At 33.4% G+C, this 27,507-nt stretch overlaps 1 protein-coding gene across 4 annotated transcripts in view; it reads right to left on the minus strand.

Moving 5' to 3' along the window:
- The window catches only part of SKAP2 (src kinase associated phosphoprotein 2), a 151,284-nt gene that overhangs the window by 112,093 nt on the left and 11,684 nt on the right, over positions 1-27,507 (minus strand). For all 4 annotated transcript variants that reach the window (XM_016135932.2, XM_016135931.2, XM_016135930.2 and 1 more), the window contains exon 4: positions 20,702-20,809. In XM_016135932.2, coding sequence (XP_015991418.1) covers positions 20,702-20,809 — 108 coding nt within the window. The remainder of the gene's footprint in view (positions 1-20,701; positions 20,810-27,507) is intronic.

Here is a 27,507-nt window from a genome sequence, read left to right on the forward strand (position 1 = left end):
CCTTTCTGATGAGCACCATCACCATTAGCCACTACTCAGTGTATTCCATCAACCAATGGCAATAGCAGCATGCTACAGCTCAGGCTACAAGAAATTGATCAAACAGGGTAATGAGACTATTTCTTCATGGAGGTTATTTTAAATGAATATAAATATTTTCTTTCTACATAATTTGCCACCGAAAGGTCACTGAACTCTCTGTGATTCTGAAGAAAAATGCTCTACTGTCTCCTTTACATATTTGAGTTAAGATAAAGCCAACAAACAATTCAGGGCATTTTTTGATATTAGGGGCAAATTCTAATGAGCTGGCTTTTGAGACAACAGACTAACTGCAATATTTTAGCTTCACATTAAGTTATAGCTAAAAGCTGATCGAATGATGCTACTCTATAAAGATAAAACTAATCATGATCTACCAATTAAAAACATTTATAAGAGTACATTTTTGTTTAAAGAAAGCACAATTAATCTCTAATGTAGGTGATTTTGAGAACATGAATCATATGTATGCCTTCTTAGCTGAAGTTATTAAAATTTGATATAATTGTTGTAAATTATTTAGTGAAGAATTCATTTTTCTATAGCCCACCTCCTCCTGCTAGACAGTAGAATAAAATGCATGTTAACTATTCCAGTTAGCACATGAATCATTTCATCGACATCTGATTTAGCTCTTCTTACAGAATGACATTTATTGCTCCTTTTCTCTATATACTTTAAACCAAAACAATTATAAACAATTGGATTGAACATCACATGACCAAATTACAGCAGTTTAGCTTTAGCTGTATATTTGATCTAACATAAAATGAAAGTGTTCTGCAAAGTCCAGTTTCAGTTAGTAGTCTTCTAATACAGTGGTATTAAAATAATCCCAGCTAAATCACCATTAAAGAACTTCGAATACCCATATACCAGTAACAAGGATATGAAGTAAATATTTCTAACGTATCAGTACCCTAACATTTTTATAACTAGCATCAGTTATATTACATCTAGTTAAACTCTGAAAAAACACTTTCATAAGAATTAACACTTCTAAAAACTTTCTAAAAGATTTATCTTATTTCATAAAAAATGAATGCAATCTAATATGATAAACAGATGTCAAAATGAACTGCTTTATATGCAAGTTCTTTAAGAGTTCAGCAATAATTTATTTTTGTTTACAATCTTTGTTTTAGAAAGAAATAGATCAAATAATTCTTTGGCTTCAAAAATATGTGGTTTACTATGTAATATGAAAAAAACTGCTTAAGTGTGTAGAAACGTGTGCTTAGGAAATTTTCTTATACTGAAACTCAGATGTGCTATTCACAACTATTCCTTTCAACTGTTTATGGGTGTTATTAGGCATGAAAGCAAAATCATCTACAAAATAAAACACAAACTATATACAAATGGCCATTTTTTAAAGGGGATAAAGTATTGCTAGATGTTAGAAGGTTATCTGGGCCGCTGATAGGGATTTCTAAATATTCATTGTTGGGAAATGATGGCAGTCATTACAGAACTTTAAATATACATTCAAATGCTTTTAAAGCAGAGATACGAGTGTTTGAATGAAACAGAAAACCTCCACAATTAACTTTAAATTAATCTCTCTTGAAAAGGAAGACTGTTGAAGAACTAGATAGAACACATTACAGAGAGGAGAATCTCAAGGCTGACACATAGTCTTTGTTTAGATGCATTCTATTCTTTTCACAATAAAATTCTCCCATGTTCTCAGAAATGGCTAAAGAAGATTCTCTAAATAGAAATCAATAATTAGTTAAAAGAAAATTAGGATCAAATAGCAAGAAATATTCCATCAGCTGTCTAACAATATGACAAATTCAGCAGCAGCCACAAAGAACCAATATAACTTCTGGTGCCAAGGAGCCAGATGGTACTGCTGGAAAAAATTAAGTCTACAGATTGGCAGCTCGACCCTGTGATTATTGCCCAAGGGAGGACAAAGTGGAAGAAGAGCGGGAGGTTCAGTATGATGGGGATAAATCAATTACGCCACTCACTACATCCTTCCTATCATACCCTAATAACAGACTCTAAATACCACACCAGTGAATTGTTCAAAGTTTAAATAGTCCCAATATTAGCTAGGAATGATAAACTAATATATAGGAAAACTAAGATAATCTCAGCTCTTATAGGCCCTAGCAAAGAACATTGATACACTGACTGACCCAACTGCATAAGATTCACATGGAATAAAAACTAAAATATTTATTTATAGCTTTATTGTAAAAAAACAAATCTATATTTTTTCTATCTCTTTGTATTTATATTCAGTGACAGCATTTGTTAAAATTCTACATATTTCCCAAACAGAGAATTATGGCTTGATAATAATTACTTATGGTGGTCTCATGACAAATAATTGACTTACACATTTTATTTAAAAATATTTGTTTTGTTTTGTTTTGTTTTTTTTTTCACTAAAAAAGCACTTTCCACTTCGTGTTATCTAAGGAATGCTAAAGAAACAATAACATCTCAAGATAAGTTCAAAGTCAAATTCATGGTAGGGAAAGATAATGTACATTGTTAACTTACACCATTATAAGAAATTTAATACCAGTTTTAGTCCTACTTTTGAAATATAAGGCAGTTACCTACTCAGAAGCAACTGGCAAAGCTTATGCTGAGGGAGATTTTTTGTTTTTTTTATTACCACCTTTCCTTAACTTACCATGATCTATGAACATATGCAGCTGATTTGTATTACAGCTTAAGTCAGTCAGATAATAAAGTTAAAAAATTAAGAATATTAAGATATGAAAAATAAAAAATTCAGACTTGATTTTTTAAATCCTAAAAATATATAATCACACAATATAAATATGTGTTGATTCACATAATATATTAGCAGTTATGCTGACAAATGGCCTTTGGATTTAGTCTCAAAAACCAATCAATGACAGATCGATTAGACTTCATTAATAAATAAATGTGAAAAAGCAAAAAAGTGTTTTGGTTAATTATTTTGTAAGTATAAAAGCAAGGACTGAATTTACAAGTCTTCTAGAAAATGATTAATCAAATCACAGGTACACACTAATTTGATCGATGTTCATTGAAATCTTTTCTAATACATTTTCTAGCATACTGCGGAAGGATAGGCTAAGAATTGCTAACATGAGTTACTCAATGCACTACCTGAATCCCTGCTGTAGGTACTGACAGCCAAAGTGATAGAAAAATTAAACTCAGAGGATGTGCTTTATCTAAACTATACCTAACTCACTTTTCCTTATCTAAAGTATACATACAGTTTTCCTAACTAAAACTGTGTATGTATACCTCAAACGGTTTGTTCGAAATGGTTAAAATTTAAAATGGGCATCAGCATTTAACTTTAGGACATATCCCCTCATCATAATTTTGAAATAAATAGCTGTTCAATCCTCATATTTCTGGACTTAATAACAAGGTAGCAATGTTTTTATACTCTCAGAAGAATATAGCTAATTCACAGATGTACCTGTATTCACACCAGTCGAGAGGCTCCTATGTCCATAAAGATTCATAAAAATACATTAAATGTATTTTAATGTTAGAGGAAAATCAGAATGAAAAGAGTAGAGGACTAAAAATAATGTCAACAGAGAAGAAACAGCTCACGATAACAGATACCTTATAAAAGCTAAATGGGTAGTAAAATAGAGTAAGAAAAAAGTATAATGGGAAATAATTTTAAACTAAAGGGAGTACTACTATATAAAATCCAAATATTAAGCAGATAAAAAACAACACTAATTTATATTTCATATATTTTTATCATCCAAAGGACAACTTTGCAAAATTCCAGCTGATACAGTTCAAGACAATAATATTAAGACTAATTTTTCTTTAATTATGAAACATATAGTTACATGATACAGGTTTACTTCTTTAAAAAATATCAAATATTTTAAAACATGATTTTAAAAATTGGGAATAACTGTCAGTAAAAATAACTCTTCCTCTTATAAAACAGGATCTTCTAACAAGTTCTCTTAAAAGTTACCACCTAGTATATTTAAAATATAACTTTATCCTAATATAACTCTACTATCTGTCTGGATTTTTGACCATCAAGTGTGCAACATGTCTGGATTTTTGGCCATCAAGTGTACAAATATCCGACCAAAGAACTAAGTCATTGGAATTTCAAAATTATCCACATTTTTATTAAATTGGCATCTTTCTGGAAAAATAATCCAGTTAATGGTTCTCAGGGTTAAGGCTCATTTTGATAAAATCCATATGCTATTGTTTCACTACTTTTCTATTATCTAACAAAAATAGGAAGCTAAATACAATTCACCCAAATAAAAAGAAACAGATCACTGAAATTCAACATAGGTTGTGATATGTGTGAACCACCACATTCAAGTGCCTGCCATATTTATAGTAAAAAGTTGAATATTAAATCATAAAAAATAACCCCAGAGTTATCATCTTTTACCTACTCACAATATGAAATGATTAAATAAAATATCATCTAACACAACTTAAACTACCTAGGTTAAAACATGAGTTAAAATTCCAGAGAAAATATATACTAAAACTAAGTTAATTATCCAATCCCTTAGTCACCTGTGACTATATAATAGCAGTTAACAATGGACATATCCTATGTGTGAGGCACTTTTCTTTACAACCATCCTAGGAGATACTATAATATTGTTTTTATAAGTTAAGAAACTAAAATTGTTTTTATAAATTAAGAAACTAAGACTTTCCCAAGGTCATAATGTCAAAGTAGGATTGAACTTTGTGCACTTAACTACAACAATACAATTTGATCCTTGGCATTATGAAGTATAAATTTATCCCCTTTAAAGCCCTTGAAAATTCAGTTTTCAGATACTAGAAGTATATCTGGTCTATTGTGAATATTGTTTAATATTGTTTAAGCTACCAGAGCAGTTTAATAAACACAATACCAGAATTACAAGGAGGAAAACACAATAAAAACAAAGAGAAAAGAAAAGCCTAAGAACATACCAGGATTCAAATGAATGCCAAAGGAAATTGTCAAGATAAAATGTACTCCCATATCTATATAATCATATTAAGGAATGAAAGTCATAGCTTCTAAAATTGTATAAATTAGGATCACATGTTTAGAAGCAAAAGCAGCAATTCTGGTTTTCTTGTGAGGAAAGCTGGGGTAGATGTCTCTCTTCTGAACCTCCTGATCTATCTCCTTCTACAATCTCTGGCAAGTCTTATCTTTCTCATGACATTCGACATGTTTAGGCAAACAAATCAATGATTCTCCATATCTCTATCCCATATCTTAGACTGTCTCTTAAGTATTTTTGACTAAACTTCTCAATACTCCTTCAAATTCAAGTCTTGATCTTTCTTATTCACTTTCCCTTTTTCTTTATAGATAGTATCACTTCCTTGAGAAAAGAATCTAAGTGTTGGGGTTTCCCTTAGGCATGACTGTGAAGTCGACCATGGGTTCTTCCTCGTGTTCCTTCTGGGTGGTACTCTCCCTTGTCTCTACCCATCAAGGTGACCAAGTCAGGTCTTCTCAGGCCTATACTCTCCGGAACGGCACCAATCTCTTTTTCTCTTCACTCCCAGCTCCTCTTATACAACAAACTAAATTTTCACTTGTCTTATGATGCATTCCTTACAACCTTTATCTCTACTTGCTTAATCTGACAAATTAACAGTTATCAGGTAATTAATAATAATTAATAATAATTAATAACTAATCTGATACTTTATTTGTCTTATCTGATCTTTCTTATTTATTTCTATGGTAGTAGCTTACCCATTATCAACCTTTTTAAAATATCATAACTGATGAGCTAAAGTAGTAAAGATAAGAGATCTGTCATTTGATCCTCAACCACGCAATTGTCTTTATATTGGGATTAAAACACAGTGCAAGCTCAGTGATGCTAGATAATCCAATTATTCTAGAGCAGGAAGAAATCTGAATTTGTCGGTCTTGGTATGAATTTTCAAAAAAAAAAAAAAATGCTGATTTCACCAAACAAAATACACCTATAGGCCAAATTTGTGATTTGTGACCTCTGCTCTCCACACTGCAGGCCATCTTAATTGTAAACAAATCCATCTGAAAGTTGTATATATAAACCAAGGGTTGGCAAACTTTTTCAGTAAAGGGTCAGATAGGAACTATTCCAGGCTTTGCAGGTGGGACATTTGGTCTCCGCCACAACTACTTACTGCTGCTATTGTAGAAAAAAAAAAATAGTAACAACAACAACAGCCATAGGTAATATGTGGATGTGTTCCAACGAAAAACTATTTATAAAAATAACAGCAGGCGTCTATAGGCCACAGACTGTCAACTCCTGATCTAGATCATTATTTTGGCCCCGCTTTAAATGACTTGTCCTAAACTGTGTTTTGGCATTATGCTACATACCTATGTTGATGGATCTTTTAAGGAAGAAATACAGAGGATTATTGAATGTACTCTTGAGGGTTTTATTCATCACATCACATGGCATCTTTTCTTTTGAGCCTCCTTGAAAGAAATTTCACTCGGTTCCAGTCCTACTAAGAGCTTTATTTCTCTTGAGTATCTCATTCATTATTATATCAAAGACATTATGAATCATGCACCTGTTCAGTCTTCCCTCTTTGCAGTGGCTGATAAAAAAAAAAAAATCTCAGGGCCAAGTACCTGGTTGATCTCTAGCAAAAGTCTAGAGTACTTGTGGAATGCATTTGACATACAAATATTAATCCTAATTTCACTTTAATTTGCCTATCTACCTTCCTTCTCCCCATCTTTGATTTCCGAACTCATTTTTTAACCTTGATGTAATATATTTATCTTTGTTAACTACCTCAGTTTGTGTGTGTGTGTAAAACCATACAAACTAGAAAAAAATAAAAGGCAGCTTTCTTAATAAAAATCAAATTTGAATAATTAAAATTCTAAATATTTTTAGTTCTAATCTAAACAACTCTACCTTTTTTACACAGATGCTAAAAGTAGATGATTATTTCATCTATTTAATCTTTAATATTTGTAATATTTTATAGTTTTAATATTTGTTTCATCTATTTAATCTTTTAAACACTTAAACTGCTAAAAAGAAAAAAGAGAGAGAGAAGGAATATGATAGCCAAACAGCAAACAGATTTAAAAGAAAACAAAAAACAAAAAAACTTTGCTAACTGTAAAATCAGACACTAAAGAAAGGTTTTGAGATTTAAAAAAAAAAAAAAAAAAAGTTAACCAGTCTAGACAGTTAGCCTTATTAACAACATTTTTTTTTCTTTTTTTTGGCCTCCAGGCCTTTCTATAAATCAATTCAAAATTTAGCAAGCTGAATAATGATTTTAACCCACTGCTTTAATGGCATTAGCCTCCTCTGACTGGTTTGAAATACCCACTGCTAAAAATACTGTCTACCCTGGCCCTTTATTTTCTATCTCCTTACACATGTTTTAACAGCACCTAAGTGTAGTCAAACCTTTATAACATCCTATTTCGTAGCAGATGCCTGTTTGTGCCTGCCCTGAATTGCTTCTTCCTATCAGTAAGAGTGCCTCAGTTTTCCTTTAGGGAATGACACCTCTCCCAATCTCTATGTGGTTCAATCTTTTTTGGGCATATGACCCAGTTCTGGCCAATTGGAACACTACTACCCCCATTCCCCTAATCCCACTTCCCCACCCAGACCATAGTGACTGATTCAGACCAAGCCAAGGGCTTTTGCCACAACTATTAAGAGATCTCTCTTTCCATTGGGGTCACTAAACTGGTAGAAAATACCTAAGAAGCTGCTGGTGGCCACCTTAAAGGAAGCTACATATAGGAAAGCAGGATGTGAGTGAGAATATTCATTACAGTTTGAACATCCACCTGCATCCAGGTGGGCATGAAGCAAGACTCCAGCTCTATCCTTCCCTCATAGGCAAACCAAGAAGTTTCCCCTTCTGCTTGTTGCTGGGTTTGGGCTGGGTTTCTTTTCTGTCCCATGCACTCATCAAAGAGTCTTAACCAGTATATTCTTTTACCAGGCTGTTTCACAAATCTGAAGTGTTATTACCTCCATATTTAATGTATCAGAAACCATTTTATTCTCTCATAACTGGCTCAAATGCCATCTCCCTTATCAAGGCTGTCTTCATTCCAATCATAATTACCATCTCCTTTCTCCCTTTATATGTCTTACAGTAGTGATTATATCAATCTGCCTTGACATCTCTCTTTCCTCTACAAATCTATAAGATCCTTAAAGGCCGTGACATGTCTTACTAATGATTTTATTTCTCTTGTCTAAAAAAATAACAAAAAAAATCTGTTGAATTAAATTTTTATGCCATCTAGCACTCTGCCTAAAATATACAACATTGTTACCTTCTTTCATTACTTATATTTAAAAAAATCAATTCTTTACCTCCTATAAGACATACTTTCTTTTAGCAAAGAAATCCTATTCTAAGCATATTAGAAGTGTATAGCATACATACATCCAAGAACATAGATCCCAGAACACCAATACCAAAACAAGTCCAGGTCAATGAAAGAAATGTGTGTGCATTTCTTTCTCTCCGTGGTAAGACATTTTACTACTTTTTGATATTAAAATACTATTTTTATCAACTTCCTTTGGTGTGTTGGACATATTCAAAATAGTAAACCTTACAGGTGGTATTAAAAATGGGGAGGAGCTTTTAGAGACATTTAAACAAAATGACACAAAAGCACATCTCTGAGATGAAACTACTTTTCTATATAATTAAGTATATGATCATGATATTGGAATTTGAAAGTATATTTGACAAGAAATATGGGTTTAGAATCACTAAAATTTCTTTTTAGTTAAAATGAACCTAATATTTAAATTAGAACATGACTACAACTATGAATGAAGCTATAGAGAGAGATATAGGACTCTCAAAAAAAATCAGAATTGAATAGTTCTAAGACTATTATAATTAAATCTCTCTCTAACCTTAGACCAATGTTTCTAGCTGTGGTAAAAGACTAGTTTCCCCCCAAGACATCACAAATTAATATTTGGTTAAAAATACACACACACGCACACACATACATACACACATTATATATACAATATATGAATTACTAGCAAAAATAATTATCATACACTTGGATAATACAGGAATGTCAAAATGCTATCAACATTTATAAGTGCTTACTCTCAACTGCAGTTCAGTAACAAACGGATCACAGACCTGGACCAGTCTGCGGACTACTCACTGAATAGCACTGCTTAGATAACTCATAAGGCTTCCTTGTGTCTCGGTGCCCTTATCTGGCAAGACTGCTTAGTTTAATGACTGATATATAAGGAGAAAAAAAAAAGAATCCTACATGCCCTTACAAAGAAGCAGAGACAAATTCAAAGAAATAAATCAATCTTCTTTTTGAAAGCTGAAAATAGTAACCATTTTTCTAAGATGAGCATCCTGGTCCCCCTTAAATCCTACCACTAAACATAGACAAAGCGTAGCCCAAAAAAGCCAGAAAATCACAAAATAATCTTCTTAGACTGCATGTTCTCTGAAATGATTTGTTAAAGTAAAACTGACCTGAAGAAGAGCTATGTGATCATACATTTATTTATATTTCTAATGTAACAAAATTTACTGCATTTACATTTCAAAAGCCATGGATGATATTGATAGAAACAAGAGGAGTGATATCTTATACAACTACACAAAGCAAGAATTCTTTTTATCAATGATGTTAAAGGCTATAGAAATCAATAATTCATTGAGCTGAAAAGGTACAGTAACAAAATTACTTTTTGTCATTTTTTTAATGCATTAAGCAACAATAACATTAAAGGTGGGCTAGACTATGTCCTTGTTTTAATTAGTATATTAATGTCACAATTCTTTAGAGTAAAAGAACTCATTATTTTGAGAAATAACTTAGCCTCAAGTATGAACACCTTAAGAATCTTTAAGTAGGTAATGAGTTCTTAGACATGATACCAAAAGTGCAAGCAACAAAAGAAAACATAAACAAATTAGACTTTATCAAAATTAAAAACTTTTATGCTTCAAAGAACACCATCAAGAAAATGAAGTTACTACCCACGGAACTGGAGAAAATATTTACAAATCGTATATCTGATAAGAGACTGGTAGCTAGAGTATATGAAGAACTCTTAGAACTTGACAATTAAAAGACAATCCAATTGAAAAATGGAAAAAGAATCGGAGCAGGCATTCTTCCGAGATATACAAGTGGCCAATCATGAAAAGATGATCGATATTATCAGTCATCAGAAAAATGCAAATCAAAACTACAATGAGATACCACTGAATACCGACAAGGGTGGTTAAAATACAGACAGACAACGACAAGTGTTGAAGAGGACATGGAGAAATGGAAACCTTCACACATTGCCAGTGGGAACACAAAATGATACAGTGCTTTGGAAAGCAGTTCCTCAAAAAGTTAAACTTAGGCTTACTTTATGACCCGGCAATTCCACTCCTAGGTACATAATCAGGAGAAATGAAAATATATTCACATAGAAACTTGTACACACATGTTCACTGCAGCATTTTAATAACAGCCAAAAAGAAGAAACAACTGAAATCCATCAAATGATGAATGGACAAACAGAATGTGGTATGTCCATAAAATCAAAGCACTACTGGGCTACAAAAGGGAATGAAGTACTAATGTATGCTACGACATAGATGAACCTTGAAAACATTATGTTAAGTAAAAGGAGCCAGACACAGAAAGGCCATATATTATGTGACTCCATTTACATGAAACAAGGCAAATCTATGGAAACAAAAAGTTGATTCATGATTGTCTCAGCCCATGAGACGGTGATGGGGGCAGAGTTGGGGAAAATGGGGAATGACTGTTCATGGTACAGAGTTTCTGTTTTGCAATAAAAATGTTCTAAACATTGATTGAGATTTTGCTTGCACAACTCTTCGAATATTTTAAAAACTATTGAATTGTATACTTTAAATGGCTAAATTCTATGGTTAATTATACCTTACTAAAGCTATTATTATAAAAAGAATAAGAACCCTAGACTCTATCCCCAAACTGATGAACTCTGTAAAATCAAAGTTATCCTTTACCCTAGTAAGTGCATATGTTCTCAAAAGCCATAATTTTAGAAGGTTTTATAAAGGAATTGCCTTAATCTTACCCCCAATTCTATACAAGTTGCTTCTCATATTAGAGAAAAAGCTCAAGAAAATAATTTACTCAAGTTGATTCTTACACCTTCCTTGCAGAGACACTTTCTTCAGTAGTATCTATATTATTTTAAAATCTATATCATGCTGTATCCATTCTTTCCTCAAGTATTGAAGAAAGAACCCTGGTATCAACTCTTAGTTTGAAAAAATACTTTGGTAAACAGATAGCGAATACTGTATTCCATGTGTAATCTTGTAAAAATAAAAACAATTTTTGCCTTCACCCGCTCTGGGTTTATTTATTAACAGAGCATTTATTTGTTATTAATGACTCTCTAACCCTGAATTTTGAGTTTTGTGCATTCTTCTTTCTGTTTAGATCTGTTTTTGTCTTCAACATTATCCCATTTGGCTCTTAAATTAGACTAATGAGACATTAATTTGTATCCTTGTTTCTTAACAATTTTGGGCCACTTCGTTCCCCAGTTTTTTCCATATTAGTTTTATAAGTCTTCTAATAGAGTTTAAACTCATTCAAATACTCTCAAAAGTTCGCAATTTTTTTAGTCACTGGCTACTGAGCTCAGGTATAGAATGAGTGACTCCTTTCATGGGCTCATGATGCCAATCCACAAAATTTTTCTAGGTATAAAATTTCTTTATTTTCATGATCTCATTATTTACTCAATAGAGAAAAGCTAAGGCACAGACAGGTAGAATGGTTCTGAGAAACAGCATGATAAATTCCCTACAGAAAAGTTAACCACTAATACTCAATATAAAAAATGATCACGTATTTTGTATCTCTAAAACTTCCAACTGCAAATCGTACAAAATCCACCTTAGCCAGTGAAACAGCAGAGCTATCTCAGACTACAGCTGGGTCAAACACAGAAAGAAACATTTATTTAAGGTGATCCCCCAAATAAGCTAGATAACAACAATACCTTGCATTTAGTACATCCTTCTGATGGGCCCGGAAGTATCCTAACCATTTTATGTTCTTTATCCTGTTCAATCCTCATAATAGCCATAGGGTAGGGGTGGTGTATTTATCCTCATTTATAGATGAAGAAACTCAAATAGGTTAAGCAACTTGCCAGAGGTCACAGAGATAAGTAACGAAGAGGCCAACATTTGTACCCAGGCAGTATCATCATTGTAGAACCTGTTCCAATTACTATGTTTCATTTTTAGGGCGACTGAAGTAGGTCTCACCCCATATTTGCCCCAAAAGGAATGAAACTAGAAAGAGAAGGGCAAGCTAAGGCTCACTTAAGCCCTTTTCACATATTTCTAGATAATTACTAGTTTGCCACAAGCAGAGTGACGGACGGTAAAGAGGGTCACGCAATCAAGAACTGTGATCAAAGCAGCTAGAACCATTGGGTCCATCTTCCGAAGTGGCTGGCGGTAAAGCCATCTGTGCTCAAACTAAATCCCGAACTCTACTCTCTAAACAGAGTGCACCAGCTCTCTGAGGCCAGCTCCCAGGGAAGACAGTGAGCCTGGGAGTAAAGCTGAGCAGAGCTTCAGCAGTTCCAGACTGCCCCACTCAATATCAAAAAAAGGATGCAAGGGGTTAAAAAAAACTGTTAACTAGACATGAAATAAAAGCACTCACCTTCCCCCAAGTACATCTGACTTATTCTGACAGCTGTGGGGGTTCCGGTCTGCCCCTTTGCTCCTCACTGGATGCCTGGTAAGCAGGCTGCCCCCGAGCAGGCCCGGCCCACTCTGCTCACAGCCCCCTACCAGACCTTCTTCAGTGACGGGGGAAACCTCTCAGGGCGGCGGACATGCAACAGCAAAGGAACCCACGCAAAGCGTTCGACCGGGTCCTTCACTCATGGGCATGAATCAACAGCCGGCGCTCTACAGACACTTGAGGAAAACCAATAAACAGGAAGGAAAAGGACCGATGTTTAAAATCCAACTTGTAGACAAAGCATAGTCAACTAAGAGTTAGAGGTAGAGAATCGAATACAAGTGTTATAAACCTTAATACAAAAATAATTTAATTAGCAAAATCGGAGTTGAGGAATGCACATATTTTATAACAAAGAGTCAACGGGCACTGTCTGAGGTTGGCACTCTACAAAATAAGAACATTACTTAAGTCAAAATAAGAACCTTACTTAAGTCAAAAGCAAACACAAAACGAACTAAAAATGAAAGAACACAGTATCAGGAGGCAGAAGTAGGGCAGGCTGTGCGAGGAGCCCCACGCGTGAGTAAGGAGGGAGCCCCCAGACACTGCTCAAGGTTGATCAAACAAGAGCTAGAAAGAGTGTCCAAATTTATTACTGTAACTACAGAAGAAACTGTACCAAGTGGCCGCCTGTGGGAAGCAGACATAGGGGTTAAGGTCTGGTGGAAAAGAATGTTTTACCTTGTATTGAATACTCTTCTGTTCTTTTTAATTTTTAACCATAGGCATGTCTCTTGTAATTAGAAAAAGAAACTAATTTTTAAGTAGCATGGCACAGAAAGACCAGAGAAGTTGAAGTTGGCTACTTATGCGTTGGACATCCTGGTCAAGAGACCTAAACCTTTCTGGGGCTCAATCTCCACCATGGCAAAATAGGGGAAATGTCTCCCTCAGAGAGTAGTTTTGGGCCAATTAAAGGAAATAATCTGATTCTGAAAAAAATCTAGTTCAGTACCAGACTTATTTCTCAATAAATATTAATTGAAGATTGCTGCATCCCCTTTCCATCCTTAGAGATGCTACCCCAGCCACCAGCACAGCCACCATGCCTTCTTCAGTGTCTTAAAGAACCTTTGCTTTTCAATATTCAAACACTAAATTCACACTTTTGCTCAAACAGAACTGACATTGCAAACAGGAAATACAACTGAGAACAGGAAGCTATACACTGCAACCTCTCCAAAGACTACAGGCAAAACCCACCTATATACAGCAAGAAAGAGAAAATCCGTTATGTGCCTAAATCTCCTGAGATATGATGCTCTGCAACAGCCAAAAACAACTTTCCACTGTCCTGGGGCTGATACCTAAGATCTCTGAGTGGGGCTTGAACTCCCTCAGGTTAAGGCATTGCCCCTATTGCTCTGCGAATATTTCTGGGAGTAATCTGTCAGAGCCTTTCCAATGCACTTAGCCCTGAGTTTCAGTTGCAAGGGAAGAGACACCAAAAACAGGTTCAAAAACGGGACAACTACCCACAGACAGCAGTCTCGGGAAGGGGCCCTGTGCAGTCAAGGAAGCCATAGCATTAGGGACCACAGAAGAGTGCTGGAAGTTAAAGTAGGCGTACACACAGAAGGATGTTTGTTACCTACTTTAAGGCACTGCCTAGTGCCATGCCTGGTCACACATCTGCACATGCAGCCCAAGTGCGACCACATGGTCTGGCTCATTCTTCTCTTCAGCTGCAAGGCCCAACATGATAAAATGCCTCTAGGACAGGGCTTCTCAAACTTTTATGTGTATCTGGGGATCTTGTTAAAATGCTAATTCAGACTCAGCAGGTCTGGGTGGGAACAGAGATGCAGCATTTCTAACAAGCTCCCAGGTGACATCATGCTGTTGGTCTGGCTGCCGACCATACTTAGGGTAGAAGGGGGCTAGAAAAACCATTCCTTTTCAATGCAGTGTCCACTCCTCTAACCCTGGCTCATTGATAGTCCCTGAACCAAAAGCAACAGGATCCTGGCTGGGGAAGAGGTGACATACAGTGGTTTTGAGGGCAGAGCATTGCCTTTGGAGTCACACAGACATGAATTCAAATTTCAGTTGTGCCACATAGTAGCTACGTGACCTTGGGCAAATCACTTAGACCTCTCTATCCCTGAGATTCTTCAATTGTCAAACAGTAGAAATATCTACCTCACAGAGAGGCTGTCAACATTAAAAATAAATAATGCAGCAGCAGAGCGTTTAGCTTGCTGCCACTAGATGGTCTCTGCCTTAATTCATCTCACGTTTAAACTGCCAGGACGACCTCCGTCTAATCTGCATCCATCACATCAGTACATTGCTTTAGGAACTTCTTAGTGACTGCCAAATCAAAGGGAAACTCCAGCTCGCACTCAGTATTCCTGCCTACTATGCACGGACCTCTCAGATCCCTCCCACTCCTTCCTGTTCAGCATCACCTCTGGTTATTACCCCCTCTCCAGGCAAATCACCTCTGTGTCACCATAAGATTTACCAATTCTGAAAGGTGGACACAAACATTTAGAGATCTAAGGAACTTCTAAGCAATCACCTGGTCCAAACTCTTCATCTCACAAGCCAGAAAATAAAATCCAGAGAGGTTAAGTGACTCGGCCTTGATAACAAAATTATTACCACTCAGTACAAAACCTGGTTTGTGGATTTCCACTTCAAATGTTCTTTTCTGTATCATTTCCCACCTTCTCTCCAGCAAATCTCAGGAACCATGAAAAACTCAGTTAAATAAAAGCTGTTCCCCCATCTCACCCCAATTTACTCCACAATCTCTCAGAATGTAGCATAAAGTTTATGCTTTGGTTTATTCAACGTGATGCCAAAACATATGACTGACTCAGTCGACAAATTAAAAAAGAAAATCAATGCAATCAATTATTTGCCTTGGTATAGACAAAATCAATTATTATAACACATACTAGTTACTATTTTTGTAATCTGTCTTGCTAAAACTTAGATTGCTAATTATCTTATTTTAGGTGACTGTCTTCTTCCCATCTAAATTACATCTCTTGAAAATAGTAACTTTATCTTATTCATCATTGAATTCCCCACTTCTCTGACAAGGCGTCTTGCTCCCTTCTTCATATACTCTGTATATAACTGCTAATTTACTGTATTAAAGGTGCATTATTTTTCATAATGTTGCGTTTTATTACCTTTGCAATATTTCTTATCTAACCTACTTTGTTATAGTCTTATTTGCTCATATTGTTTTATTTTGATATATTTTCCCATTCGATGGCATAAAATTTAGAAAGATGATTCTCAATGGCTATGTGTTTTTATTTATTCATATATAGCTTTGTAGCACAAAAATATTTCACATCTGTGTACTTTATATCTCCGATCACACAACATATATCTTGAGTGTTAAAAACATGTGTTCTACTTTTTATCATTTCCCCAAACTATAATCCCTCATTTCTACCAAAGTACTTGAAGCTATGCTATACACATAACAGAAAGACTAACAGAATCATTGTTCTTATACTGCTGTAACACACACAAGCTAGCAATTGGTATAACTGAAATTTTTAAAAAGTGAAAAAAAAAATCCAATAATGGTATATGCTATACACACAAAGATATGTGCAAGTTGCACACTGCTATAAATTCTCAGAATAAAATTAAAAATATGATTTTAAGTATCAAAAACCATATAATACCATTATAGAAAAACACCTGCATTGTGAAAGTTCATTATTTACAGGAATCCTGGAGATAATCCTTTTTAAAGCAATCCCTTGGAATATGTGATTTGTATATTTTATAAATCCACATTTTCATATACTAGATTTTCTTAAAGAAATGTATATGAAAAAAAAACATTTACTATTATACACTATGATGAAAACAGCTTTTTTCTTAATCTCTAAGCTTTAAAAAATAGTTCCATTCCTAAACCAATATTTTTTATATAAACCTATCTCCTTGAAATACCCACAGTTTTCAGTAACCTATTTAAGTTGGGAATTTTTAGTTAGGAAGATATCTGGACAGTAAGTGACTGTTTTACCTCTTTAGCTTCATTTTAACCTTCCGATATTCACACCCTAGAGGTTCCAGATTCTTATCCACAAAGCGATTATGGTCTAGGACTGAATCAGATGTGTAGCAAATGTCCACTGGGATCCTTCGACCTATCATCGACGGGCAGAACCGATATATCTTCTAGCTCACTAAATCCTTTCTCCTGACCTCAGGGACTTTCCACAATGTTACATGGTTAGAAGCTTTCTTTCACAAATGATAAAAATGACTAAAAAAAAAATGGTTTCAAAATACAAAAATGAAAACCCAAGTCATTATATAGCATCAGAAGGCTACCCTGCATCTAAGACCTTATGCCTAAACAAACATTCTCATGTGTACAGTATGGAATATCCTTCTTTAAGATTTTGAGTTTCATTATCTCTAATTTTATCTGATTACTGACATGCCCCATTTATATTAACACTTCAATATATCCAGACACACAATGGCGTAAAATTTCTGACAGTGATCTATAATTGTCTAGAACTCTTTGTGATGTGTCTTAAATTTTCCAGAAAAAAAATAAAGCACAAATCTAATAAAATGAAATCTCTGACTTTGTAATAAATATTACCATATCAAAATAAAACTAACAGCAAACATTGATAAATAAAATACATGCTCTTACTCTTTTTTCTTAAAAGGTAATTTAGCATGTCATTTTCTCCTTTTTTTGCTTCTGGTCTTAAAATCCATTTCTCCTCAACAAAAAAAAAAAGCATATCCAAAGAGAGAAGAAAAAATTACAAAGTATAATATTTTTTAAACTACAAACTGTACAAAAATCTGTCACCATCCATGTTACAATTCTAGTCATCAATAAGGTGCTTTTTATCAATGCACTACTCAAAAATCAATTATATCAACTCTTTTGTATAGAGAAGCAGCCAGCACACCTTTCAGACAACTGGTATTAATGAGTAGACATGACTATAGAATCTCCATCTGTTTCTCTGACAAAGCTGTGGCTACTCTAGTCTCTCATTGAAATTCCATTAATCTGGTGTACCAAGGTCCAATGCGAAAATCAAAACTCCATCTAACCCTTTATCAGCTCACAATAACCTACAAGTGAACTCTGCCTGTTAGCATGCAGCAAGTTATGATTTTGCTATCAATCAGGCAGTTGGCCAATGTGGGGGGAAAAAAAAAAAACGCAGGCTGGAAACAGCATGTCTGGCAGGGCTGGGAGACTTTGTTTTTGTTTTCTGTTTTTACCCTCTTTCAATTTCTATAGGGTGTCTGGACCTTGTGAGATTATGCATTATTCTCCTTGGCTGTGATTTAATTGCTACCAGCAATCAAGTCGAAGCATCACTGAAGTGTGCTTGAATTTCATTAGAAGATATAACTTATGCTACTTTCCTACAGTACCTAATAAACCATAAAGAAACCAAAACACATATGGCTTGAGGGAATAACTGGAAAATTAGGTAGCCATTTGGGAACTGAGTGAACTTTTGAACCAGAGGAACAGAGAAAAAGAAATATTAAAGGAAAAGACAGATTCAGAATGCACACAGAGATGTGCAGGTTTGACCTTTTCAGTACCTTGAAATTACATTAGCATTATGAAAAATACATATCATATTTGGAGTTTATAATCCATCAAAGTGCAGATACTTTGTTAGTGCCTACCATAAGGTAAAAGTCAAAAGGACAAAACAACAATCTGATTTGACAAAAGGCCTTTGGGTGACCTGTGCTAATTTAGTTATACTTATTGTTAAATGCATTATCTTTTTATAATTAATATGTCATTAGGCTGAAGTCACATAATGAAGGAAAATTTATTCAGCAAAGGAAAGAACAGATACAAAATCTAAGCTGCAGGAAGGAAAACTGATATGACTAGATGATATTTTAGAGTAGGAATTAAAAGTCCAAGTCTTAAAATTAATTTATAATATTCTTAGAAAATATAAAACTATCAATAATGATATTACTTATACACCAAAAAGAATAATAAAAGTTCAATTTTCGATCCTCTTAAGAATTGCTTATGTGTACACTAATGGAAATGCATCAATATTTAACAAAAAACAAATTTTAAACATGTTATTAAATAATACCAAAATATTGATAAAATAACCTTTTAACAATAAATCTTTTTCATGTTATTAATGTATTTCCTGTCTGTTTGGTTATGAAAATAAACATATGATAAATTACTTATTCATAAAAAAGAAAACCTAATAACCATGTAAATGCATACAATGTAATAACAATTACTTTCTCTAAGAAAGCACTGGCTCTCATAGATTTTACCTGTTGGATTTCTTAAGTTGTAATTTTTTTAAGAATGCACATAATGTTCCCTTGTACATCAAAATATTTATGTTATTTTTAGAAACCTCAAGTATACATTCTATGAATATATTCCACGTGTATGTATATGTATATTTATATGCTGCTAAATATAAATATTCTGTCTCTGTATATGTATACAAACACACATACTAATTTCTATCTACCAACATTTTGAAGAGAAGCAAAACGAATCATTGTAATGTGTCTGAAAAATAGTTCTCAAGTAATAATTCACTGTTTGCCTGAAAATATTAATTCATAGTTTATAAAACACTTTTGAAGATCAGGTTAGAAAGGGTAATGTTCTCTTCTGCATAGGAGGTGTGACTGAAGAAGAATGCGCATCTTTTTTAAAAAATAGATAGGAAATAGAAGAGAAAGAAATCCTTTCCTTTAAAAACAGGAATTAAGTGTTTGCCAAAATGTAAAATTCAACATAAAATGGATATAATTATTATTGCTACACACTGCAGAAAGTTCTGAATATAAAGAAAAGATTGTGTTGTTCTGAATCAGTGGTTAGGATGTTTATCACTTATGCATGGCCTTGACTTTCCCTGTTCTGCAATAGACATAATTTTATACCTCATAAAAGCAATTTATGTTTCCAAAGGGAATAATCTGGATAACATAAAATGTGGAGTGCTCTGTTGCAGGAAGCATATTTTCATTCAGCAGTTGTATTTAGAGATGGAACTGCACAGTTTGATCATCATATAGTGGCAGAAGGCATTATTCATTTCTATGTCTATGTGAAACTTTGAGTGCCACAAATTAATATGCATGGCTAATTTATCGATACACATTCTTAGTTTATAACTACATATCACCCTTACAAGGGCTCTATAATCCAGATGCACTCAACTGCCTATAATGGAGAAAGTACACATTACACTAAAAACAAGTTTCGTAACTTTGGCAAGTTTTTAAAAATTACTGAGATAAACAATCAACTTTACTGCTAACTCAATCAATACAAAGCACTATAACATAACTGCATAATGTGGGCCATTTTTAGGTGACAATCAGAAAAATGAAAATGTGTATTAAAAGAAGCATTTGATGAAAACCTGTCTCAATGTGAGAAACAATGTAGGAACAATTGATTTAATATTTTATGAACTCATTATATATGAAGTTTTCAGGGAAAAAAGATCAAAACCCTTTTCATTATTTATAAAATAAATAATACAACAAGCCATTAACAGCATTATAAAATTAAGCAAGAATCTGATAATATTAAATTAACCAACAAACTTACTAATAATATTCATACAGTGATGTGAGCACTCTTCTAAAAATTCTAGTAAAAAATATTTCCCAGGAAAAGAAGGAACTACATACTTAGGAAAACCACTAGAGAGAGCTCTTCTGTTCCTTAAAAGGTTCTAGTAAAGATAAGTTAACTGAAGCCTCTGCATTTATCTGCTTTCTGACAAGACCACCACCTCTACATACTGCATTGTTTTGTGTTAGAGTGCCAAGAGGTATATTCTATGGGAAGATATCACATACCATCAGAAGGGGCTTCATCATCTTTATCATATCTTTCAGAGGCTAAAGAAACAGTGTCTGGAGGCCCAGCAAAAAGGTTATCATATTCTTCCCCATCTTCTGTATCACCTATAAAAGAATCAGAGAAAAGTCTTTCATAATGTAGCCATCTTTAAAAAGTTACTTTTTCATAAAAGTTAAATTTTCCTCTCAAACTCAGTCAGTCCTATTTTAATGTATATCCGCTATAATTTAGATAAAGTTTTTGAAGGTCTGTATGTACCTGCTTATTTCTGGTACAAAAGAGTACAAATTCTAAAATTATAATGGTCTCTACAAAGATAAATACAAAAAAAAGTAAAAGCAGGGTAAAACAGTGTATATCCAAAATAAGCAAACAAACAAAACCAAAATAATGACAATGACAAAACACACACACACACACACACACACACACACACACACCATGGGAAGCACAACTGAGAAAATAATTCAATTTACCTAGTTAGTATTTAAAAAATTATGATGAGAAATTGATCATTCAAAGCCATATGAACATGTTTTCATTAAAAATCACAAGATAACATTAGAGTAGATAAAAATGGTAACATATTACTGAATGAAAATTGAAGGTGTCTAGTTTGTAAATAACTTTGTTTGTATTTAAAAGGTTTATATGAGTTTTAAAGCAACTTTTCCCATAGAGGATTTCTGTTCTTAAAATGAAACTGAGTATTTTAAATATATTGTAAAATGTTCTAGCCAGTTTTAATATACTAGCCAGTTTTCTACATGATTTACAAATCCTGGGATGGATGGATGGATGGATGGATGGATGGATGGATGGATGGATGGTTGGTTGGTTTGAAGTCATTTAATCCCCACAGTTAAATCTTGTGGTTTGGGTTTTTCCCACATACTCAACAACAAAGAAAAATGTAAACTTAATACTAGATCAATTATCTAACTGTTTACAATTCTAGTTACTTGCTAACAATTCAAGAGAAAACCAGCCACCTTAGAGATTACCCAAAAAACATGGCGAAAACCTCCACGGGAACCCTAGAGTACCTACAGTGTTACTTTTAGATCATAGTTGCTGAGTAGATCCAAATTAAAGCTCCTAGTTTCTCCAAAAGGATATCCGTATCCTCTGACACCCATTTGATGGGCAGCACCCTACTTTTCACCATGTTTTTGGTAGAGGAAATAGCCTCTTTCAAGACATTAACAAAGTAATAAAAAATCAATATTCACCTCTATTTCCTTATAATTGTGATAGTTCATCAGCATTTGTCATCCTTATCCTGTAAGGAAAGATGGGAATATCTCCCATCAAGACAATAAGAGCAGAAGAGATGACTATCTTATTGTCCTTAGAGATCCAACTACTAGGTGCACCCATACATGATGATGTATCTTCCCCAATTAAAATTCCAAGGAATACATACAAATACTACTCATTTTTCAGATCTTAATTTCTCTTTCTTATGAGATATTCAAAGGATTTTTCAGAACATTCAATGATCTCTTACCATATTGCTTTTGTGGAAAGAACAATGCTCTAATTTAAAACATGAGATAAGAGAGAACCTCAAAAAGTGCTAGTAAAAATATGTTTCGACATGGAATGATGGCTCATTGAATGTGTAGTAGTATAGACCACAAAATTCTCAGTTGCTCTTAGTTGTAATAGTATCCTTATATCCTTAATAAAGAATTTTTATAAAGTGGATTTTCTAAGGATATTTCATATTATGAGGTATAAAATAAATCTTGCTGTAAAAAAAAGTATTAGGATACTTCAAATACACCACCAGAAACTAGCACTCAGCATATTACACTATTATGAATATAAAAATACAACAATAAAACCAGTGAATATATAAAAAGAATTTTGAAAAACATTTAGATGCTCAGGCTTAAATCAATTAAACTCTATGTGGAAATAAACAGAAAAAATTAAAACTTAAAAAGTTTTGAAAATCAGAATTAGTTTTTTATCCTTTGATAATATCCACTATGTACTTTACATGTATGTCCATGTATATACACACGCATGCACACACCAATCTATATTTACATAGCAAAAAATTATTACTAAAGTTATAAATTCAACAATACTTAGTATGAATTAAAAATATTCTATATGAATTGGTCATCCACTTGCTAAAACCTCTGTGGTTGTTGTTTTTTCAAAAATAAAAAATGTTTGGATTTATTTTCAACTTATCCATTCTAAGAACTGCAGCCCATTTCAAATATTTTTTTTAATCAGTGTGGTATTTATATTTATCTAAGACAAAAGAAATTAAGTACTGCTACTAGACTCATTTCGTCCATTTTTTAAAAAGATTTCCTTGAATTAACTCAGAAAGTAAAGACAAATCTCTGTGGAATTTCACAGGGTTATTCCCTTTTTAACCCACATTAAGTTGAAGGGACACATCATTTTTCAAAATGGTCTTCTTCGTTTTACTGTTGTTCCAGTGATGATCCGTCCCTTTCCCTTCCTCCCTAATTACTTTTTTCAACCCAATAAAGAGCTGCTATATTATAAGGAGCTTTAATTAAACACAGGGGTCGCTGTTGAGTAGTGCAAACCTTTTTTTTTTTTTTTCCTCCCCAGGGAGTGAGTATTTGCAGCTATACCTGCAAAGACTTCTGTAAATTAAAAGGAAACTGTTCAACTTGTGTTTATGTAATAGAAAACTGAACTCCAAAGCAACGATGGGCATCAGGTAAACGTATCCAATACAATTTACAGACATAATTGAAAGCATTACAGCCTAATCAGACATCTCAAAGAAAAGCATGCTCAAATGAAATGTCTACAGAATCATTAGTTGGCAGCCATTCTATTACAATCACACATAATGTCAGTGGTGCCTTGAGCCTGTGCCAATGACAACAGCATAAATTTTGCATCTCATTTCTGTGGTCATAAAATTAATGATCAGTTTAAAAATACTTCTTTGTTAAAGTTATTGCGCAAAGAAAAGACATGAATGTGTCCCTGTTATGTACTCAGAAGGATAATTATGGGGTTGTTGCTCATTAATACTGTTTCTTGTTTCCTTAGAAAAGCATTTGATTTATCCCACAACTTTCAAAAGTTTAATTAACGATACAAAGTTAACAGTCTAAATGACAACAATCTAAGACTTCCCTTCCCATATTCAGTGGCAACTTAAATATCACAGCACAACCAAGGCTTAATTGTAATACAGCAGCATATTTCTCTGGAAAACATTCTTAAATTTAAAATAGTTGGGTTTATAACACTATTTTCCCTTCTATTTTATATGGCTTATCATCGATTAACATTCTCCTAAATGCCTGGAGTTGAAGCCCACCAGCAACTGAACCATCATGATCTCTACCACAATTGAAGCTGATTTAATCAACTTACTGTTTATTTTGCCAGAGTCCTGTTTTAAACACACTCAGGTAAACATTAAACTAAACGGTATACCTAAAATTTAGATGATAACCATTCCCTTGTATAGAGCATGAAAGACAAACTTGAAAGGAAAAACTACTTGAGTGAAAACGAGTTAATTTCTAATTCTCTATTCTGTTTATGTGTCCAAACTAATTTCTCAAATAATAATACACAGCTAAATAGACAAGCATTTAACTTGTCATTTCTTCCCCTCCCTTTTTTACTTTTTCAATTAGAGTTGACATTCAATATTATTTTATTAGTTTCAGGTATGCAGCATAGTGGTTAGACATTTATATAATTTACAAAGTGATCCCCCAGATAAGTCTAGTACCCACCTGACACCATATATCGTTATTACAATATTATTGACTACATTCCCTATACTGAACTATATGTCATTTCTTAAGGGACTCTGTAGTTTAATTCTAAAACTCTGAAAGGTTTAGTTCACCACAAATAAGAAGATTCTCTTCATAATTCTTCTACTGTAGGAGAGGTGATTTATGGTGTACAAATACAAGGCAGAGTTTTAAAACAAAGATACCATTTCTCAAGCACTACCTCTGAAATATACTCCGACTACTTCAGGCCCCATAAGCTCAAATATGCTTAACACATTTTTACAAAGCCAGAGGTAGGAGGAGTTGCTCAGGTTTCTTTGGGGAACTAACTTTTAACAGAACATATACTATGTTAGGAAGGGTAAAGGAAAGGAAATTAAATGTCATTCAAACTTCTGACTTTTCTGCTGTTCTTAAGGATTCCATTAGAACAAACTAAAAGGGGTCCCTTCTTACCTAACAATCCTATTATTTTATAAAGTAGTTAGTCCATTAATAAAAACCTAATAAAAATGAGGTCAAAGGAAATTGCTAAGTAAATCTATGCATATTTAACAATATCAATGATGTCTCAAGGAAAAAAATTTATTAAATATTTTGAATTAGAGAAAAATATTTTTAAGGAGAAAAGTGAGAGCTGTTTAGCTATGTCATCTAAAGGGAATTGAAAGTAATATATTCATATTTTTTAAAGCTGTAGACACTAATATTTCACAAATTTGAAAAAGATTCTCTTGAAATATTTCTCACACTATATGCATGCCCTTCTTTTAACGCTTCATAATTTCTTCAACCAACATTTAAAAACCAAATTATTCAGTCAAGATTTACTTAAATTCTCTTGCTAAATGAAGTTGAATCTAAGTAGACACATTAATATATTTATTGAATACCTGCTATGTGTCATGCATAGGTATCTTCACATTATCTTAATCGTTCTATATAGGAATTAATCACACCTAAATTATCACTGGAGTAAAACAATTAATAGAAGGGCAACATACAACTATAAGTAATGCTTTTTTAAATCATGTGTCTAATATATATTAGAATATTCTATTTTCTATTCAGTTAATAACAGTCTTTACTCAATTAGTAACATTTTTATTACAAAAATATTTATTTCAAGTTACATTTAAGAGACCTATGACCTTGTTACATAAGGGAGAACAAATTCTAAAATAATCATAATTCTATTCTAAAATAATTCTAAATGAGCATAATTCTAGTGCATAAAGCTTATATTCAGGAATAGTCTATATATCGTGGCTAGACAGTATTCTAGGGTTAGATAGTTATTCTGTCAAGTACAATATTTGAAGGATTTAAGAAGGAATTCTTTATTCTAGATAGAATAAGCAATATTTCAAATGAATGACAGGGACTAGACTACGCAAGATGAATCCTAGTTGCTGAGATCCAAATCTTTATGTATAAGCAAAATTAATGAATTTAGAAAACCAATTGATTATTTATTCTAAAGTAACAATTAGTCAGACCTCCTCAATGGTGAATCCCAGACTTGAGGATATAAAGAGATAAAATGAGGATCTTCATAAGTTAAAGAAATGTAAAGGGAAGTATTAAGACCTCATATTGCCATGTAAATGAATGTAAATATAGCAAGATGAAAATTAACCTAATGGACAAGCTTCAATATCTAGGATCCACTGTAATAAAATAAGCTTCTACCAATACAAACTATTCTCATCCACCCCCTCCCAAAAAATAGAAATTTTTTTAACTCTCCTAAGATCTATGCAGCTTAGTGTTTCAACAATCATATCGATTCAAATAACTTTAAGAACTGAAACACTCCAAACTGTAAATCCCGTATTGTTCAGTCACACAGTGTAAGAGGAGACATGGGAGGGAAGTAGGGAAGGCTAAGAGACAGCTGTGTACCTTAAAGAAAGTAATGACTGACTTAATAGAAATGAATAAATCGGAATTAATTCATTTTGTTTAAAAACTCTCTACCTGATCCTTTTTCTTCCCACTAATGATATTAAGATGGTACTTAACTGTCATTTTAAGAGGAAGAAAAAAAAAAAGGTATGTGAAACAAATAGGATTCCAAAGGTAAAAAGAAGGAAAACAGCCTCTGTTTATTTCATTGCGACCCCATATTGACCTGAGGGGGGGAGGGGGAAGGAAAAGAGGAGGAAGGGGGCGGGGACAGGCGGGGAGCAGGGGCAGCAGAGGGTAGGGGGAAGAAAGAGAAAACAGCCAAAAGGAATCTGCCCAGGTCTCCTTGGATGAAGACAATCCAAAACCCCAAGAAAAAAATGTATGGAAAAGAAAAAAGAAAAAAGCAGCACTATCAAAACATACATGGATACACTGAATTTACTCAGTGTAGAATCCGATAATTAATAAATTCCTATTTTTGAAAAAAGATGCATCTTTGATAATTACTTTGCAACTATCAACCGTGCACTAATTTCCTTTTACTATTTCTAACAGACTACAGGAATGGTCCTTTTAGAACAAAGCTAAATATAATTTGAGGGTAAATGGCATAAAATTACTCTGTTTCTCATATTTCTCCAAGGTATACATCTAATTTATCCACAGGCTTACTTCTGAGCAGGACTCTTGGTGATTAGTTAACTCAATACAGCAGTATTGAACTACAAAATAACTTATTCAGAGGAAAATGATTATAGGGAATCTCTGAATTCTATGTTATTTGAACTCTTATTCTAGGCTCATTTTTCAATTTCTATCAAATACTATACAAATTTCCATTCTCTTTAGAGACAGAGAATGTATCTCAGTAATGTAATTTTAATTTCCACACACCTGAACAAGTCCTCAACCAGAATGCCAAAGGGAAAGTTCCTATTACTGAATCATATGCAATCATACAGTGACTTCATATTATCGTGCTTTCTTAGCTTAAAATTTTTAATACATAAATAATTAAATCACAATGAGAGTTTGATAAATAATCACTGGGACAAAATATGCCTTTTAAGAAGAGAGGCAGAATCTAATATTCCTCGATAAACAGTGTACTATATAAAAGTTATCAT

Source organism: Rousettus aegyptiacus, unplaced genomic scaffold (assembly GCF_014176215.1).
Source record: "Rousettus aegyptiacus isolate mRouAeg1 unplaced genomic scaffold, mRouAeg1.p scaffold_m13_p_13, whole genome shotgun sequence".
NCBI lineage: Eukaryota > Metazoa > Chordata > Mammalia > Chiroptera > Pteropodidae > Rousettus > Rousettus aegyptiacus.